General features: G+C 41.6%; 1 protein-coding gene and 1 pseudogene across 8 annotated transcripts in view; one reads left to right on the top strand and one right to left on the bottom strand.

Annotated features, from left to right (window-relative positions):
* Nucleotides 1-20,129, bottom strand: part of MEF2A (myocyte enhancer factor 2A) — a 455,794-nt gene that overhangs the window by 65,418 nt on the left and 370,247 nt on the right. For 4 of the 8 annotated variants that reach the window (XM_069222772.1, XM_069222773.1, XM_069222776.1 and 1 more), the window contains 2 exons: nt 15,579-15,763; nt 9,107-9,130 (listed from right to left, as the gene is read on the bottom strand). In XM_069222772.1, coding sequence (XP_069078873.1) covers nt 9,107-9,130; nt 15,579-15,763 — 209 coding nt within the window. The remainder of the gene's footprint in view (nt 1-9,106; nt 9,131-15,578; nt 15,764-20,129) is intronic. The other 4 variants (XM_069222774.1, XM_069222775.1, XM_069222779.1 and 1 more) reach the window with 1 other exon arrangement.
* Nucleotides 3,193-3,921, top strand: LOC138284235 (B-cell receptor-associated protein 31 pseudogene; annotated as a pseudogene).

Genomic DNA, 20,129 nt, shown 5'->3' with positions numbered 1-20,129 from the left:
TGATCCAGAAGGGAGATAGGACAGGACAAAGTTGGCCCTAAAATCTTGGCTGAAGGTATCTACATTTAATGGAGAATTAAATTCCCCACAGATTAGAATATGACTATGGATTCATCTTCTTCTGTTCTGGGAAATAACATTATAAACAATCTCAAATAGTTTGATAAAAATATTTGAATAAGAAAATGGTCGTTATAAAAATTGAACTTACAGATAGTAAAGTTACAACATTCAATAAACAGCACCTGAATCGCATGCCCAGCTGTATAGGTCAAAATAATCTTGGCATTTAGAAATAACTCAACAGATAACCCCCTACCCCTTGGCTTTCCTTTGACTTGGAGGGCTGAGCAGCAACAGAACAACAGTAACCATTATGCAGAATATCCGTCACCTCCCAGGTCTCCTGCAGTGCAATATCAATGAACTCAATAAGAGCCAGGAACTAGCCTTGGACCTAAAGACATAGCCTGCAATGTTCCAACTCACAATTTTTATAACATCAGGAAAATGCGTGGAAATCTGGGTTGAACAAGCTTAAGGTTGTACTACCACAGTAGTTCTGCTCGCTACATGATAACGTCAAATTCTGTCAATCTATGCCCTTAAGACCTCTCCAGGAGAAAAACTTATGGAGGGGATAGAACTTTTCAGTGCAGTGGCTACAGGGACAATTTGATTCCACAAAACAGAGGAATGAGATAAACTTGGTTTATCAAAAATAACTAAGAGGAAACTAATGTATACAACTAGACCCCCTAAATAAGTTACACGCTAGTACGCAGAGAACTAACTAAATGGGGTTGGGGGAGTGGAGGGAGGTTCAAAATGAATTACAATAGTATTGCCCTCAAACTGTTTAGGATAAGCCTCAATCCACGCAATCCGTCTCACGTACAAAATCTGATCAAAGTTGGTTAAAATCAAAATCCAGGTGTCTGTTGTTCCAGTGAGTCACCTTACCTCTAAATTAGGTATGATTCTCAGTTGTCCCCTCAGCCAACGGAGGAACATTTGTCAAGGTTAACACAAAGGGACAGGCTTCAAGGAGCAATTTAACAGTGGGTAGCTTCCGTGGCAACCTCTGAAGCAAGGGACCTGTGCTTACGACACCGAATGGCTATAACTCTAAGATGGGATAGGAGGTGCAGTAGGAGCTCCATTAAAGTGAGAATCCACTTTAACTTCTATGAGACGACCATTGGAAAAAGCGCAGGGTAGACCCGTGTCCTTGTTTCTTAGTGCCCAATTTGCCACGAGTTGTGTACTGGACCTGAGCAGTTGGGGAGAGAGCAGAGTATCATCAGGAACATGCATGTCGTGATTCTTCAGGCCTGTTAGCAGTGAGTAAATATGCACCAATCGGTCAACAAGTAGCTTGACCAAATCCTTAAACAAGGCCACCCAAGTTTATCATATATCATGGCTTACAGACTATTGTGAGAGTAGATTTTCTGTCAATAAAAAGAGCATTATGAATTGAGCTTATGCTAACATGAGATTGTGTTTACACTGTCCTCCCTCTTGCCTCAATATATCATGCGATAACTGCTGCTGATTCCTGTTGTAAATAAAACGTGTATAGTTTTCACTTGAATACGCAGAAAGTGTGACAAAATTCGTCACTGTACTGAATCAAGAACACTGTCTCAGGGTTATGTTAAAACAATGTATCAGCTTAACTGTACAGCTAACACTGGGAGAATTGGCACCAACGTCTCTTGTGATAACTGAGTGCGCTTTCAGTGTGTCTCTTTTACGTTTAACAGTCCGCATAAGAACGAGGAAACATTCTTCAAATCGGCCATCTGAGCACTAGATAAGTTCCCGGCCTCATCCTCAGAGTGAGAAACAAGAACTGTGGAGCTGGCAGAGTGGAAAGGCCTTTTGGATAAAGCCATCAGTAGAAAGATGTCTCCCTGCAAGCTCAAATTCTTTGTTCAACTCATCTACTGCTCTTACAATGAATTTGTCACTATAACTAGAGCCCAGAGCTTTCTGCTTATCCATTTACGAGTCCCCAGCCTTGCACCAGAGTACCCACAAATAGCCGCACAGAAGCATTAAAGGCGGATGGCCCAGTCCAGCCTTACTTGGGAGCAGATGGGCCGCTCTTGGCCCAGGCAGGACCCGCGCTACAGGAAGTGCAGGTGTGCTTTCTAGCTCTCAAACAGTGTCCTCGCCTCCTTGGGATACAAGGAGCAGTCACAAAGAATACTGGAGTCTATAGTCCGTGGCTCCCAAGAATGTTTCAGAAACATGTGGTTTCTTATATTGTTTAAATTCAAATATATATATATAATAATATAAAAAGCAGTGGGAGTTCAGAGAGAAGCTGGAGAAAAAATGAGTGAGAAAACAGAGCCCTCAAATGTTTTATGAAACTATTCTGGTAAATACAAGATATGGTCATACGCTGCAAATAGCGTCTGTAAAGTAATAAGAATTTCAGAACTAAGTCAAATATTAGTGGTAATGTTTAAAAGTGTATGTCAGAGCTACTTTTCAAGTTAAGGATTGTGAACCATCTTCAAAATGATGTGGTAGTCAGTAGGTAAGCTTTTTCAGCAGAGGCATCAAAAAATAGGCCCTAGCAATTGGCATTATAACCTAACATCTAATCATATGAGGGGTCCGGAGTGAAGCTTCACTTAAAAAAGAATAGATTAGTTGTGTCCTTGGAGGCTTGGTCAGCAACAGCATTAATTGATCACCGTACTGAAGTGCCATCAATATTGAGCTAACGTTTCTTAAGAGTTGGCTTGTTTTTTGTGAGCATATCTCAGGATGACTGGCGTTTACTCGGGAATATCAGCTGGACATAAATACTCTCTCTCATGTGCTGCATTTCATTTAATGTATATGAATATAGTGATAGGTGAAATAGGAAACTTTATGGTTTCAATTTTACATTTTCATCCTTTTGCCTGCGTTCTCTTTAATGTCAATGTAGTGTCTCTAGCACACCTTTGAATGAAAATGGCATTATTTTGCACATTCATGTCAAAGATATTCAATTGTTGTGGGGTTTATCAGCCTCTTGGAGATTGAATACTGACTTTACCGGAGAGGTTTTTTAGAATCAGGGCTTGGATGACTAAAAAACATTGACAGAAGTGTTTTAGAGTGGAGAGTGAGGCAGAAGTGCTTGGGTGCTGGAGGTCTGCTTCCAGGAGAGCCTGAAAGTACACCATGAGTCTCGAGTGGGCCACAGTTGCAACCTCCATGTATGCTGAGGTGTTTGCTGTTTTTGCTGTGCATTCCATTCATCTCTCCTCGAAGTCGGCAGAAGATCTTCAAGTCCCATTTGGTGCAGCTGGTGGTGACCTATGGAAATATCATCTTTGTGGTTCTGATAGTAATCTTGGTGTCTCTTCTAACTGATGCTTTACGAGAGATCAAGAAGTAGGAAGTCAGTGAGAATGTGGACGTGAAGTAAAACCCTGTGGCAGTCCAGCACATTCACATGAAGCTTTTCCAGGCCCAGCGGAATCTGTACGTTTCCGACTTCTCTCTACTGCTCTCCTTTTTTTTAGAAGACTGGTAACCTTTATCTCCCAGCAAGCGACGCTGCTGGCATCCAACAAGGCATTCAAGAAGCAGGCTGAAGGAGCTAGCGATGAAGCCAAGAAGTATTTGCAGGAGAATGAAGCTGAAGAAGGAGCTGAAAGATGCCAGGATTGAAGTCTGTGATCTCAAAATGAAGCAGACTGATTATGAGGGAGACAACACAAAACTGAAAGCTGAAGTCCAGGGACTCACGGATGGGCTTGAGTCCACCAAGAAAAGTCTCCACATGTCTGAGAACGAGGTACATACCATCAAGAAGCAGTCCGAGGGCCTATCCAAGCAGTAAGAATGGAGGAGCACACAAAGCTGCAGGCAATCGTGGATGGTCCAAAAAACAAGAAAGAAGAATAGGGATGTGGGCCAGTGCCCTCTAGACTCATGGGCTGAGTGACCAGAACCGGTTTGTTGTCCGCAACTCGACGCCCCCCAGACTTGTGATGCATTTGCAACTCCTCCTCACGCTTTCTTCTCCAGCACCAAGCACTCTTATTGTAAAGTTATTTTGAAAGATAAAGCAAGCTGAGTTTATGAGGGCCAATTTGTTCTATTGCTGCGTTTGTTTTATTTCTATTTGTAGGGAAACATTTTTTCACTTGTCCATACAGAAAGCCATATCCAGTGGAGCGGGCCAGCAGCTCTGCCTGAAAACTCTGCTAGGGTAGTGTTTACGGTAGTTGACATTTTTTGGGGGTGGTTTGGCTAGTAAAAATAAATATTAAACCATTGGCTAAGTCAAAATATCAGTCCATGGCAAGTCTGCATTTTTTTTTTTACTCTTTTTTTTTTTTTACTTTTTACATACACAATTGACATTAAAAGTGAAAAGTAATAAAGAGTACAAACGGCACTGTCCACAGGTGTATATATAGTTTAAAAAAAAAGAAAATGTATATAAAACAAGCATTGGCAAGGCTAACAGGTCAGCTCTATGAGATGTGTTTATTTAGCCATGCTGGACAGCTGCTGTGCAATATGGTTGAAAGTAACTAGAAAAAAAGGTGCTATGGCACAGCCGGTGCTGACTGCATCATAGCACTTCTATTGTCTTTACTTTCAGCCATGTTGCAAAGGGTCGTTGAAAGTAATCAAAATAACGGCAATATGACGGCAGGTAAAGCTAACAGTGGAAAGAGGGTGGAAATGGCAAGTAACACGAGGACCGGGTGGGACGGGGGGACCAAACGATGCGAGGAGGGAACAAGCAATATCATTGACAGCAGAAAGAGAGTGGAAAGGGGACAATGAGGTTGAGGGAGAGTAAGCACCACAGGAAGGGGGGAGGGAATAAAGCAAGCAACTCCAGGGCAGTAGGTGAGAGGGGGACAGAATGCAAACACATGCACTCATATCAAGTGCAACAAGTCAAATAAAGAAAAAAAGGACCTCCAGAAGTGCGTGGTCAGTGGAAAGACACTGGCAGAAAGATGTACTTGATCCATGGTCCATGTACTAGACCGCACAAAGAGAAAATGAAACTGATAGACGCTGACCAATGAAAAGTAAGGAAATAAGGGACGTTGAACCAAACCAATGGTAAGTAACAGGTGGGCTCAAAGCCATTTTTTTTTTTGTTAAGAACACACTCTCAAGTCACAGCACATGCTTGGTCGCAGGTGAGATCTAGAAATGACCCATCGAATGTAAAAACATGAAATGAAAGCAGAAATGTAAGAGGAGATTGGCTTACTTGTTGGGGCACTGAAGTGGACTACTTTTTAAGCACATATACAAGAAAAATGTGCTGTCAATCACAATGCGCAAGAATGGCGGCAGAATGATGAACGACCAACTGAAACCACAGAAATGCTGCATTGAAAATTGTTTAGATTTCATATGAAAGATGAAGTTTTTATTTGTATACAAATGCTGTTTTTATAAAAATATTTGTTTGTATATTAATAGGATAAGAAATATGTATTGAGTGATGGCGTGTATTTATTGAAATATTCATATGAAAATAAAAGTGAAAGAAAAAACTATAAAACAAACTGAGAATGGAGAAGGGTATTTATTTTGAATAAGGCTTGTATACGGCTATAGGACAACCGTTAATTCACTTCCAGTAAGATTAGGTATGTGCCAGTAATATAATTAGGGGTTTTATATTATGAATATCCCTAAAGGAATCTTTTTGTTTGTATATGTACATTAACCCTGCACCTTTAATGGTGTGATGGGTAGTTCTCTAATTTGTTTGAGACTATCATTCTGTTCCACAAGGTGGATGGCACCACGGTCGTGAATTCATTGTGCCTTCTTTATTATGGAGTTCTTTATGCTCTGATGATCTCCCTATCTCAGCTGTGGGTTGCACGACTTTCAGTTTTGTCAGAATATCATGGAGAAGTGGCCTCTTGAGGATAAAGTGAACGTTCCTCTTAGCCGTCCTCGTTAATATCAGACATTACTTACCAGTTTCTACATAGCCTTGAGGATTTTGTTTTTGAGTGACTTACCAGCTCTTGTGTGGAGTTTTCAAAACCTAACTAAACTAGAGACAATTCCCTATACCATTGCACAGATGCCCCAGCGTTTCTTTCACTACGTTTAAACATCTTGAGTTGAGTCAACAAGTCGTTGCTGACAAAAACATGACAAAAGAAACTGTGTAGGTCTAGCCAATACAACAGGGGCAATGGTGTGGGGTTTTGGCTCAAAATCAAAGTGGGTAATGCAAAGCATGCCTACGGTCAATTTTCAAACTTTAAATAGGAAAAACTACGCTCTGAGTCGAACTAATAGATGGATGAAAACTATGCGGAGCAGAACTAATAGATGGATGAAAACTATGCGGAGCACAGCATTCTAACGAGGCATATTGAAAAATGTCAGCATGCACAGACAAACTATGATCCCAGTTATGTCCACTTTGAAAGCCTCATATGAATATAACCTGAAGCAGGGCACCTCCGTAAATGTATTGTGTGTAGTACAGAATATCTTATCTACAGTATGATGGCAATTCTGAATGTCTCAGAGTACTGGATCCAGATTTCGAAACCAGGCTATTTTTCCTGCAAACAGTTCAACTGTGATAGAGACAGATTTGAAAACTGTCCAGCGAGGGCTAGTTGATCAATTTGAACCCAGCATCTTTGGAGGAGATGCTCCAATGCATCCACAGAAAAGCCAAGTGTAAGATAGTTCCCAACAGCCCAGATTACTGAAAGCCTGAATAAGAGTTTTCAAAGGAAACCATGCTGTACTAGTTACAGCTTTACTACAGAATGTGATTCGAAAAAAGCTGGTTGGATCTGCTTGTCCTAGAGAATAAGACCAGGCTAACATTGAGATGAATGTACAACCTATATGGTTAATGTACAAATCCGAACGAATGTATGCCACTTCTTATGAACCTTTTAATTTAAAGAGGTCCTTAAGCACTCAAGTCACACATGAGAAAAAGAAGGAGTCTGGCCCCCGTTGTCAAGTTTTGTCATCACATTAAATTTACTCGAGAACCGTCTTGAGCGAAAAGACAGTCATCTCAATATGTGCTGTATGGGTCCATGAGACTGCCCCGCGGGTAGCTGTCTCATTAAATGGTGCTAAGAGATACTGACTGGATGGAGGCATTAAGTCAGACAAAAGGTTGTATAACAAAAACAAGCGCCAGCTGAGAGCACGTGGTACATACAATATGGAAAAAATGCTACACTTAGAAATTACAGAAATATACTTAAAAGAGAACAAACAGTATTTTCAAAGAAACATCCGACAAGGTAGCGTGCGCATTGGATGCAAGCTTCTGAATTCTTTTTGATAGGACTTTTTCTATACATAATGGGGTCTCTCGTTGGCACTGTGATGTCAATTTGACCCAGTGGTTAGGGCAGGGATTCCGAAACCCATTTTTGTAAATCAGTTTGTAAGAAATCTGTTCGAGAACAGCTGCACTCTGCTGTTTTTGGGGTCATGCAAGGCCTCTGGCCACTGATCCGTTTAGCTTTATTATTACAAAAAGACAATAGGACGACCGTTGTCACTTGCCTGAGAACTTCTTTTCCTTGTATAAATGTAATTTACACTGAATGCTAATGAGACTTAAGTGTGCGGCCGTCTCCATGTAATGGAAATTCGTGTCATTTGCGTACTATGTAGTTGTTAGATAAAAAAAAAAAGTGTCAGCATAAAAACCACAAGAGGGCGCCGTAACCTTGTTTTAAAACTGCATGCACCATTTTTGCAGAAATAATTGAACAAGAAAAGCTTCAAACAATTGTTTTTCGTAAACGTACACGATTTGGCATTGCATCCACACGAAGAAATTAATCACTGAAATTGTAAGTCAATGGCTGGCATTTCCTACATAAACACATGAACAGAAGCAAAACATGCAAATTGTATTGGTAAAAGCAACGATGCGTAGTGTGATCATCGCGGCAATCCTAAAACACTCATGGTGTCGAGTGGCTGTTAAAAGGCATTTTTAACTTAAGCTGATCTTAGTCTTTGAATCGAGCTTTGCCTGAGTTTACTATTCCACGTTAACTAAGTTAAATGTGCATCAGATGATATGACCGGGGGGAAACAGTCCCGCCACACACCAGCTCTACATTCATCTTGTTTGTATCTTAAAGTTGCTGCGAAAGCCAGTGGCACAAATTAGGAAAAAAAGTATTCCATTTGGCACAACTTTAGTTTTATGATGCTCAAGGTATTCTTAAAAAAAAATAAAAAAATCACAACACATCACAAAACAATGCATGCTTTCTAAATCCAGTAGTCTAAAAAGACAAGCATTAAACAGCACAGCATGCAAGTGCACCGTCATGACGTCATGCAGTCTTTGCCATGATTAAACGTGAAAACTAAGAACGGGAAAACGTCAATGCAGCGTCTGTGTTTGCACTACCGCGTGACGCCACGTCTCGCCGGCCTCGTGTACTCTGTGTATGCTGCTGCCACAGCTGCAGAAGGGACTGTGTGAGGAAGAACAGGAACGCGTCGTTATCTTTAACCGCTTTTCTGGCGTCAAGGGAGGGCGCACGTTTTAGCAAAGATGCACACTGCGCCTTAGGAAAGAATATCCGCCCCCGTTAGCGCGACTCGACGGCCCGCTCTGGTGCAGAGGGCCTGTAAACAGGAAAAGGCCCTTGTGGTTTGAGACCGCGGCGGGCATGGAATCATGCCTGCACCGGCTCTTGGAGAAGGTGACCTCACCAGGGCTGATGTAACTGCCTCCAGAGAAGGAGACATCCACTGCCCTCTTCATACAATAGGAGGATCTTGGAAATTAAGTCATCAACGTAAAGCACCGAAAAAAAACACTACAAAAAGGAAATTCGTCTGTCTCTTCTTGTAAGCGTTATCAAAGTCTTAACACCATAGGCAATGGGGTTGCAAAGATGGGAAATTATTTTTTCCTCGATAAACTGAATAACAACGGCCAATTTTGAATCCTTTTCTCGTTCAGTGAGTGCATGCAGAGTAATCACTAATTTAAACATGTCTATCGTGCAGTGAAAACTTTTGTAGTAAAGAATATGCAAAACGTAAAATACATCATGCTCTTGAGGCGGAACCTCAGACTCACCAAGTCTAGCTCATCCTCCTCCGTCTGTGCCCGCAAACAAGAGGGATACAAATTACTAAGTCACAGAGTTTCAGCATTATAGATAGTGCGGCAAAAAGACAATAACGCCCATGATCATATACACAACACACTTACAGTGAAACCCCAGAATCAAGGTGCAAAGCCACATCTGGGTTTGCAGGAACCCCCGAAGAATGTACACAGGGCCATTTCTATGTCAGGACTGGAGGCTCCGATTATGCTTCTCAATTCTTTACTACTTTTAACACAGGAGCCAATGAAAAAAACAGTAACATCAAAGAGGCTTTGAACCTTGCCTCCCATAACAACCAATAGTAGACCAACATGGTCTATAAAAGGGGAGGCACCAACTGACGTCCTCTTTCTTTGCTGCTTCCCAGTCAGTTAAGTGCCTCCCCATTTGTGCTTATTTGGTATTGATCTTGCTATTTTACGATGTTATGAGTTCTGGCGCTTTGCTCTTTCAAGCGCGCTCGGGTGCGTGTTGCGCCCGTATGTTATCCTATTTCTTTTATTGTTGATAAATCTTTGTCTCGCTCTGCATACGCGCTTCTTTCCACAGCTTTACGTTTTTTAACTTTATTTCGCCCACGTGCGCGGCCGTTCTGTGCCAGACTGGGCCCCTACCCCTGCTGTAGCGGATTATATGCATCTGCATGTTTGTAAGGGGTTTGAGAAAGAGGTCAGATCCAGATTGATATCGGAGTGTCAGTGTCCAGTTTCACCTCTTAAAATGGCGCTCACTCCTGAGATTGACAACACTATGCTCACATTCCTTAAAAAGTATAACAAGGATCCAAAGAAAGGAATTGACAGAGCCCTCAAAGCTTGTCAAGATAAGTTGCTGGACGCATCTGTCCCTCTCGCAAAAATACTCGAATTGGCTCTTCAGACTCAGGAGACCGGGGCGGCCATCCATCCGGAGGTGCTGGCTGGGTGGACGCAACATGCAATATGTTTCCTTGGCAATGCAAACTGCGCATTAGCGTCTGAACGTAGGAAATCCGTTTTACTGCGTATTGACCCTCAGTTGGCAGACTTGGCTTCGGTTGAAGCAGGCCCTCTAGCAGAGGGACAAGTTTGTTAAAGACACTGCAAAATCTGTTAAGACTTTCACCTCGTTAGATAAATCTCTGTCTTCCCTTAAAAGAATGTTTAACACACTTTTTGGACGGGCTGGTCGATTTCGAGGACGCTCAACTGGCCAACTGGGACATTCAGGAATTGTTAAAGAAAGCCATTGCCTTAACCTCCTGTTATCCACAGCGTTTCTGCAGCAACGTTTTTCTGGTACAAAGGAAGGGAGGTGGTAGGATACTAGTGCTCAATTTAAGGCATTTCAACCCCTTTGTGGTATATCGTCATTTCAAGATGGAAGGCATCCATCTGTTAAGAGATCTTCTTCAAAAAGGAGACTGGATGGTTCGTCTAGATCTGAAAGACGCTTACCTATCAGTCCCCATAGCGCCTTCTCATCGACAGTTTCTTCAATTTCAGTGGGGAGACAGTTGGTACGAGTACCTGACTCTCCCTTTCGGGCTGTCTTCAGCTCCGTGGGTGTTCACCAAACTCCTAAAACCAGTAGTGGAAAACCTTCACAAGCGAGGCATTCGATTGATAATCTATCTAGACAACATGATTATCATGGCTCAAGATCAATCGCTGTTACTGACACACCTGTTTTGGATGATTTCTCTTCTTTAGGATCTGGGGTTTGTGATCAATCACAAGAAATCCTGCATGATCCCATCCTAACGATTGGAGTTCCTGGGGTTCCAGGTGGATTCTGTACAAGCCCAGTTGCTTCTTCCTCCTCAGAAAATGAAATCAATCAAGAGAGAGTTGAGGCTGGCGTTATCGAAACAGATGGTTTCTTTGAGGTCCCTAGCTCGGATTGTAGGCCATTTGGCCTCTTCAATCCAGGTGTTTTTTCTGGGTCCTCTCCATTACAGAGCCTTGCAGAGATTGAAGATCAATTTCCTTTAACGGGGTTTCTCTTACGATCACATGGTTCCTATAGCTCTAGAAGCCCAGGAAGAGCTTCAGTGGTGGCTCTCTCACATGGAGGCATGGAACGGCAGGGCCATCTTTGGGGACATTCACGAGGTGGTGATAGAATCAGATGCCAGTCGTTGGGGCTGGGGAGCGAGATGCGGTCCTTTTTCGACAAGGAGGGAGATGGTCCTCAGAGGAATTGCATATCCACATCAATTGTCTAGAACTCTTAGCGGGTATTTTTGCCATCAGATCTCTGTCCCTCCTCAGGAGCAATTGTTGCATTCTTCTGAAAATGGACAAGGTGTCTGCAGTCCGGTATATCAACCGTCTGGGGGGAACGAGGTCTCGCCTCCTGGCGAATATTGCCAGGGAATTTTGGCATCTTTGTCTGGATCGGAAGATCATGGTGACAGCAGAATTCCTTCCTGGCAAAGACAACCTAGTGGCAGATTGGAACTCTCGATTCCTGAGGGATGCCAGCGACTGGAAACTTCTACCATCTGTTTTTCAGAAGGTCATGGGGTTATTGGGGCCTTGCTAGGTGGATCTGTTTGCGTCTCGCCTCAATTTCCAGATCCCCAAATTTTTCAGTTGGAGGCCAGATCTTCTGGCCATGGCGACGGATGCGTTTCTGCAGGATTGGTCATCTCAGATGAATTATGCGTTTCCTCCGTTTGCCATGATTCCTCGAGTAGCAACGTGCGTGAGACACCAAGCAGCGTCTGCGGTTCCCATAACCCCCCTTTGGAAGAGTCAACCTTGGTTTCCATCCCTTCTGGAACTCTCAATTGCCCTTCCTCTTCGGCTCCCGGTGTTTCCGCAGCTCATTCTGGACCCGGTGTGTTCCCCACATCCTCTTCTCCTATCAGGTCAGCTGTGTCTCATGGCCTGGAAGATATCGGGAGACACTCACAAGTGCAGGGCCTTTCGGCTTCAGCTTCCTTGTTTATACGACAAGCTTGGGCTCCTTCCACCCACAAATGATACTCCCTGGCATGGAAGAAGTGGGTGGGTTGGTGCATTCGAGGAGAGGTGGATCCCGTGGGATCCAAGGTCAAGGACATTATACATTTCCTGTCCGAGTGTGCAGACTCTGGTCTATGTTACAGGTCGGTAAATAATTTTAGATCAGCGATATCAGCTGGACATTCTTGGATCAATAATAAACCGATAGGGCAACACCCATTGGTTTGTAAATTGCTGAAAGGCATCAGAGTGGCCAATCCACCTAGACCGCGCTATTCTCAGCTGTGGGATGTGAATGTTGTTTTATCTTTTTTGTCTAATTGGCCAGAGAATCATTTGTTATCTATGAAACAATTGTCCGCAAAGTTAACTATGTTACTATGTTTAATTTCTTGTCGCAGGGGGTCAGATGTGAAAGCCCTTGATTTCGGAGGGAGGTTCTTTTCTCCTTCTGGGGTTTCTTTTATCATTTCCAAGCATACTAAATGTATGTCTTCTGTTTAGTATCCAGCTTTTCCACATAATGCCAATCTGTGTGTTGTCAAATGTTTAAAAGTTTATGAAGAACGCACTGCAAGTTACAGGGTGGATCCTTTGGGTTCTCTTTTTATTTCCACCCAGAAACCCTTCAAACCAGTTTCAGCGGCTACTTAAGCACGCTGGATTCGTTGGGTGATGTCTGAAGCAGGTATTGATATATCTCTATATGGGGCCCATTCTACCAGGGGGCCATAGCATCAAAATCGTTTATTTTGGGCTCCAGATTGGAAGATGTTCTTAGAGCGACCAATTGGTCTAGTGATTCTATGTTTAAAATGTTTTATTATAAACCTATAGTACATGTGTCTAATTTGGTGGTGGATCAGCTTTGAACCAGCATAATCGGAGCCTGCGGTCCTGACATAGAATACAAAATTTTCCAGTGTAGCGTTAAGAATTTTAGATTCTACTAAGGACAAGGAGGCGAGGATTATCCCACCCAGTATGTAATTAGAATTGAATGGTCTTATTCAATGATTGTATTATAGTCTTTTGTTTCCCACTCTGGAAATGTTATTGTATTAGTCTCGAGTATTATCATGGATTTTTCTTTCAGACACAGAAGGCAAACAAGGGTGAACCTGTGATGAGCAGTCGCTTGGTCGTTCTTGGAGATCTGGATTTTGGTTGATTGTTCTTCACCCCAGAGACTTTGGTTGGACTTGAGCACTTTTTGGTTTTCTGATTTTTCAAAGAAAGAGGACGTCAGTTGGTGCCTCCCCTATTTATAGACCATGTTGGTCTACTATTGGTGGTTATGGGAGGCAGGGTTCAAAGTCTCTTTAATGTTACTGTTTTTTCATTGGCTGCTGTGTTAAAAGTAGTAAAGAATTGAGAAGCATAATCCTCGCCTCCGTGTCCTTAATGGAATCTAAAATTCTTAACGCTACACTAGAAAATTTTGTATTAGTATACATGCTCTTACCCTCCATAACTTGACCCAGAGGTAACGGAGGGGACCTACCAATAGTAAAAGACCACGCTCTGGTTTCTTTGAGACTGATACATTCCAAGAGGAAACAATTACTTAATCATATTGTTGCTATATAGACACCAGCTTAACCACCTTAATGTACATTTGCACTGTAAAATAATCCTTTGATGCAAAGAAACCAGTTACAAACAAAAAAATACAAATGTGTACCAAATTGCTAGCAGAACTCAACTTTTTGCACTATGATATAAGCCAAAAGCATGCATGGAATGGTGTCAAAGAAGGTATGCACAATTCATTTTTTAAGATACATAAAAATAAAATATGGTTTTAATGGTGGGGTTTCCCTCAAAGGAGAAGATGGCAGTTTTACAAGGCACATAATAACTTATGTTATTACATATTGTGCTTGTAGGGCGTCTTTTCACTTATCAGTGTGGGGCTTTTCAGAGCACTCTCTAGATTAATCATAAATAAAAGTAGCATTCTCTTCAGCTGCAAATGATGCCCTAAATCAACAGTTTCAGCTGAAGCAAAAGTCGCATAGGAAATAGGGGAAGGTTCTTGGTGTCGAATATTTAATGACTATACCGGTCACTATGTTTTAATGACTTTCTACGTCTTTTTGATACCTTTCACCTGATACTATTACCTAAATCTCTGTTCATTGTTATGGTATAATAAGTAGTGGAAAATGTGGACTCTCATTGGTTCACAGAGGCCTCCTGTAAGTTTTGATGAAAAGCAGCCACGGGCTAATGTCCCCAAATAACTAATGATTGGCAGAATATTAGTCTACCTTATTATCAGCCAAAAAGGGAACATTCGGGGTTCTATCAAATACACAAGTGTATGTATGTCCATCATTCCCCTGTGATATATATTTGTTTTTAAACAATGTACTATGATTACCAACGTTGGAATGTAGACGTCCAACAGTTTATGGGGCCAAGAACCTACAAAATGAATGTCAGTATAAACAACAATTATGGTAAAAAAAAGTTCCATTTTGAGATACATCTCAAAACATTTTTTTTCGATAATTATTGGGTTAGTCTGACATTCTGTTGTAGATTCTTGGTCCCATAATCTGTTGGACAAATCTACCTTCCAACACTGGTAATCGTAGTACATTGTTTAAAAACGGATATAGATCACAGGGGAATGATGGACAAACATACTTAACATACATATATATATATATATATATATATACACATATATGTTATGTAGGTATGTAGAAAATGTGCCATGACGCAACCCTTCTTGAAGATATGCTTATGGTGGTAGCATGTTCCCTTGAACTAGGATCAATCCAAACAGGATGAGGAGGATGACAGAGAGCATTTGAACAGACAGAAAATCATTCATTTTCCTGCTAAAAAGAGGGTACTGGGCTTCAGGACCATAATTCAACCACCAACTGCTACCATCCAGCCGGCTAGAGAGCAGGGGCAAGAAGTGCATGGTAAAGATGGAGCTGGATGAGTAACATTCGTGAACTAAGGCATCAATGGAAAGGATAGACAGACGAAAATCCTCATCACATGCTGACCTTCATCTGTTTTTTCAGGATATGCCAAAGAAAAAAATGACTTAATTTAGAGTAATCTGCAAAAGTCCTGGTTGTAACAGCTGAAACCTAAGCTACCTCAAACAGTAGGCATCTACAAACAGATGAAAAAAGCTTTATGAGTCAAGGAACAAACAGTACTTTTTGTGTGTGAATCGTGTCCGGGGGGGGGGACGGGGGGGGACTGTCTTTGTCTCTCCATCCCTCTCTCCTATACGGCAACAGAACAATTTAATTTTCAGCAGAGGACTGCTCACCAGAAAATCTGATTTCCAGACAGGCTTCTGTCAGACATCCTTCCTGATCCTTCCTCTATCTAACTTTACAGTTGATGAAGATGTCCGTGCTTGTCAGGAATTCTTCGATTTTCATATGGGCTACTTTGCCGTTCCTAAAAAAAATTCATGAACCATGTTCAACACACAAGGATCCTAACTCACCAGTGGGGGCATCATTCCCTTGCTGGAAGGGGGTATGACCACACGGAGATCCGGCTTACGACTGTTCATGTTGAGACTTCCTCCTGGTGGTGGTGGGGACTTGGACAGCATCACCTTGCCCATCCCGTTCCCATCTGTGCTTCCTAGTAAGCCAGGAGATGCTCGAGCGTTCACAAACCCATTTCCTATCGTGGGAAGAAAAAATATATATATATATATATATATATGAAATAGTGTGACCACTCAACACCGCAGTTCACAAAGAAGACCAGTATCAGCTGTTTGAAAATCCCTGCTAGCATCACCTTGAATTAAGGATTACAGGGGCAAGCATCTGAAACAGTAAACTCTTGTTGATTACTCTGACAAGGTTTTCTTCTGCAAATTGGTGGTGATTCTGGCACTGCTGCAGGCACTCAAGTGTTTAAACGGGAAGCATCACCAGAGTAAGACCAGTATTTACCAATGAAGTCATCCAAATAGGAAAATGCAAGAAAATAATGAACTCCAGCAAACCCACATATACAGATTCTCTAGCAAGAAAATCATATGCCCACCTTCTCACACCCTTAAGATCCGCAGACGCTTGAACAGATCACTCCACTTCAGCAAAGGTGTGCTAGAGTTGGGAAGAAACATTAGCTAGCATAGGTTTCTTTCCACCACTATGAGACACTTCAAATCTCGATGGTTCCAAACTTGGCCCTGTAATGCTGCAGCAGAGCGCATCTTGGACAGGTGGGTGAGATTTTCTCACCTTGCAGCACTGAATACAAAAGCCACCTGAACTTAACCAATTATAACTCATGGAAATCTGCAATCTCTGTATAAAAGTGCCCACTGCTGTACATTATAAGGATACTGCAAGTCACTTCAGAGTTCGTGACCTTAAAAAGGGAACTCCTCAGTGACTTGCAATATTCTTAAAATGTACAGAAGGGGGTACTTCATCTCATACATACTTTTACACTCAGACAATTGCATATGTGAGAGAGAATGAGTAGATCTTAGGGGCCCCACTTACTCCAACGTGTTACTTTTTGGGCACAATTATTCTTTTCCATTTTTTTTTTTTTTTAAATTCAAGTTTGAAGTTCTTGTATGTTTCTTTGGCAACCTTCCTCCCGGTGTCACACCATCACCGTGGAACTGTAGGAAACAGCAATGGTTTTTTTCAGCACCATGTGCTCATACAGTTTGCAAGATGAGCTTTGCTCCTTGCTTTGTACATCCAAACATGGTATTTAAAAATAGTACTGATACTTGGGTCAAAAATGTGAAGCCAAGTCACACAGTTGTTTTCATTTTCTGGCAATGTTATTTTTTATGAAGAAAGTTTAAAAAATACACGTGCTTTAAAAAGACTGCAATCTCAGTTCAACAAAAGAAAACTTTACTGAAAGTAGCCGATACCAAACTGGTTATTTAGTGACAATTCCCTTTCTGGGTTGATTATTGTGCAAGTGTATGCTGCTAAGTGTGGTGAGAGCATGGGAAATATGTTCAGCAGGTACACAAAGGCACGCATAATTTACATGTATCCCTTTGTATGTTACACTTTTTGCTAATTCACATTCAGCCCCTCGTGCACATGTATACATTGTACCTGAAAAATCTATGGGGGTTACAGAAACAGAGAATGCTGGTTAACAGGTTATGGTGAAGTGCAAAGCGAATTAGGTTATATTTTCGACGAGACACAGTTGCCTATGTGACTTGCTTGGCCACGAGTAGGAATACACCGTAAGCTCGTTTTGACCATCACTATTTGCTCCTGAATGGTTGTATGCTGTTGGCATCAGTAAAGTAGAGTATGCCACTAGCATAGGGGTACCAGGGAATACAATTCCAGTTGTGGACATACACACTGGTTGCCTCTGGTGTACCTCTGAATCCGCTGAGCCTTGTCTGTGCCAATGAGGATCGATAGCACCTACAGTCAGTCCACTCTGTAGATCGTAAACTGCACTATCACCCACCTACCCACTACTCCTACCATCTCTCTCCATTTTTTTTATACTAATAACCCATTTTAGTCATCTATTCAATTATATGACAACCACTGCTCATTCACCAATCTGTAGGTCTGCTTACCTGTTTATCAATCTATTGTGCGTAACAGCTGAAGACTTCAGCAGTATTATTGTACACTCTACTACTCTCACTCCACTTAATCCAGCATTTGTCTGACCTCCTCATCATATCTCTATTTTCTTCGATTCACTTTATTCGCTCACTTTTACCGAAGATTTTCCAACGCCTTGAATTCTGCTTAATTTACCAAGGACCACTGAACTTTACAAAAATTCACAGCTGGACTTGCTTGGTTATGTTGTTAATATAGAAGAATTCATCCACGGTTAACGGGAGAAAATAATATACTGGACATCACAAATTAAAATATTAATTTGAGCGGGTTATTGTAGATTTTCATTTACCGATCCGAAATAGATCGGGAAAAAAAAAAAGAAAGTTGTAGCACAACATTGTTGTGTGTTTTTTTTATTTTATTTTTTTAAATAGGTGAGGCGCCCGCCCCCTCCTCCTACCCCCCAGTAAGTAAGCGCCTGATAGAGAACTTTCAGTGGGACAGGTATACCAGATAGCTTGTTTTCCCACTGGATGGTCTGGGGATAAAAAATAATAATTAAAAAAAAAAAAAACCTTCATACCCTCCTCCCCCCAAAACCAAGATCACACAGAAAGGTAGCACGCGGCCACACAAAATAAAGCTTTACAGTATACGAAGTGTTAATGCTGAGGACGGATACAACCAGGCTTATTAAGTATGGATAAAGACAATCATAAGGTGCCATATATTACTACAAATAATAGTGCTGGCTGACAGAACAAGCAAAAAAGAAGCAAACTGCTATTACTGTTATCCGAGTCTTGTTAAGTGGATCATTACCACCTCAGTATTGGGCAGGGAGACCCAAGAAGAAGCACTGGGATTGTGCTTACTGTGCCGTGCAATACCTGAAGCGGCACATCAAAGTTGTTGTGTGGCGCCTCAGAACAACTCCAGAGGTTTCCATGAGTGATAGGGCACAGATGGAGACCAAAAAGAAGGTAAAAACTACAACAACTGTCCTGGATGACCCAGAGGCTGAAACATCACTGGACCTCAGTGATGATGCAGATTCCCATGAAAGTGAACAAAGTGATTGTGCCAGGTCAATGCTTACCTCAAAAAAATGTGCACATGAACTGGTCGCCTGTGAGGAGAAAAGTCAAAGAAAAGTCGACATGTCAAAGCAACAAAATCATACTAGCACTGTCCACAGAGAGCAGTGCAAATAAAAGGATGTTCAATACCTTTCATTAGCGATAGCGGTGTATTGATACATTTAATGCCTGACGAAAAGTACAATTAGCTGCCACCATTACCGCGGCTTACGCCGTCAAAAACCAGAGTGTCCACTTGGGCTACACTGACGCACATGAAAGGCCGAGGTTCGATTATAGCAACAGCGAAACTTAAGAAAACAAAAGTACAAACACCAATCCATGTGCTTCAAGTTACAGCGGCATATGCCTGTTTGCTCAGTTTCAACACATCAGCTGATATGGGACTGTTGTGGGTGAATTACAACATGAATGCTCATCACAAAATAGTACGTCAATTCTCTTCATTGTTTCATGGTTTAGGAAACTTAAAGACTATGAAATTAAAACTGCATATTAATGAGGATGTCTGCCCTGTTGCTCAGAAACAGACATGTTTCTTTTCATTTACAAGAAGCTGTTGAAACAGAACTTAAATCATTACTAATGCACAATATTACTGAACGTTCCACTTGTCCAATATCATGAGTTTCTCCCATTGTAGTAGTGCCTAAAAAGGACTGTGAAGGTGTTGTGCGCATATGCATTAACACTCACTAGGCAAACAAAGCAACTGAACGAGAACGACATCCAGGGTCGCACATTGCTGATATAACGCAATTGAATGGTGCCAAAGTATTTTGCTAGCTTGATTTAAATAAAGGTTATCAGAGCTTGAAGAAGGTTGCATACATATTACAACCTTTTTAACACATGTTGGATTGTTTAGATATAAGAGACTTAGTTTTGGTGTGTCATGGGCTGCAGAACTTTTCCAACGTGTCATACATCGCATCATACAACCTTTTGTGAATGTATTCAATTATAGTGATGAGATATTAGTTTTTGGAGCTACCCACAAGGAGCATGATAAAGCCCTCAGACAAGTATGTCAATCACTCAATGATGCAGGGTTAACCTTAAATACGGACAAGTGTGAGTTCAATCAGAAAAAACTGAAATTCTTTGGCCATATCGTTTCTGATGGGGAATGATGCCTGATCCAACAAAAGTACAAGCTTTAACAAATATCGAGCCCCCACAAGATGTTTCAATGGTATGCTCTTTACTTGGAATGGCCAGTTAGCAAAGAGTTAATAAAGACATTTTTTTTCTTTTGCATGGCCACGAGAATGTGATAAAAGCTTCAAGAGAATCAAACATGTCATAGAAAATGCTACAGAAATGGTGTACTTCAATCCAAAGCTTCATTCAGAGATTGTG

Source organism: Pleurodeles waltl, chromosome 3_1 (genome assembly GCF_031143425.1).
Source record: "Pleurodeles waltl isolate 20211129_DDA chromosome 3_1, aPleWal1.hap1.20221129, whole genome shotgun sequence".
NCBI classification, from domain to species: Eukaryota; Metazoa; Chordata; class Amphibia; order Caudata; family Salamandridae; genus Pleurodeles; species Pleurodeles waltl.
The sequence above is the reverse complement of the archived record's forward strand: the minus strand, read 5'-3'. Positions and strand labels throughout refer to the sequence as shown.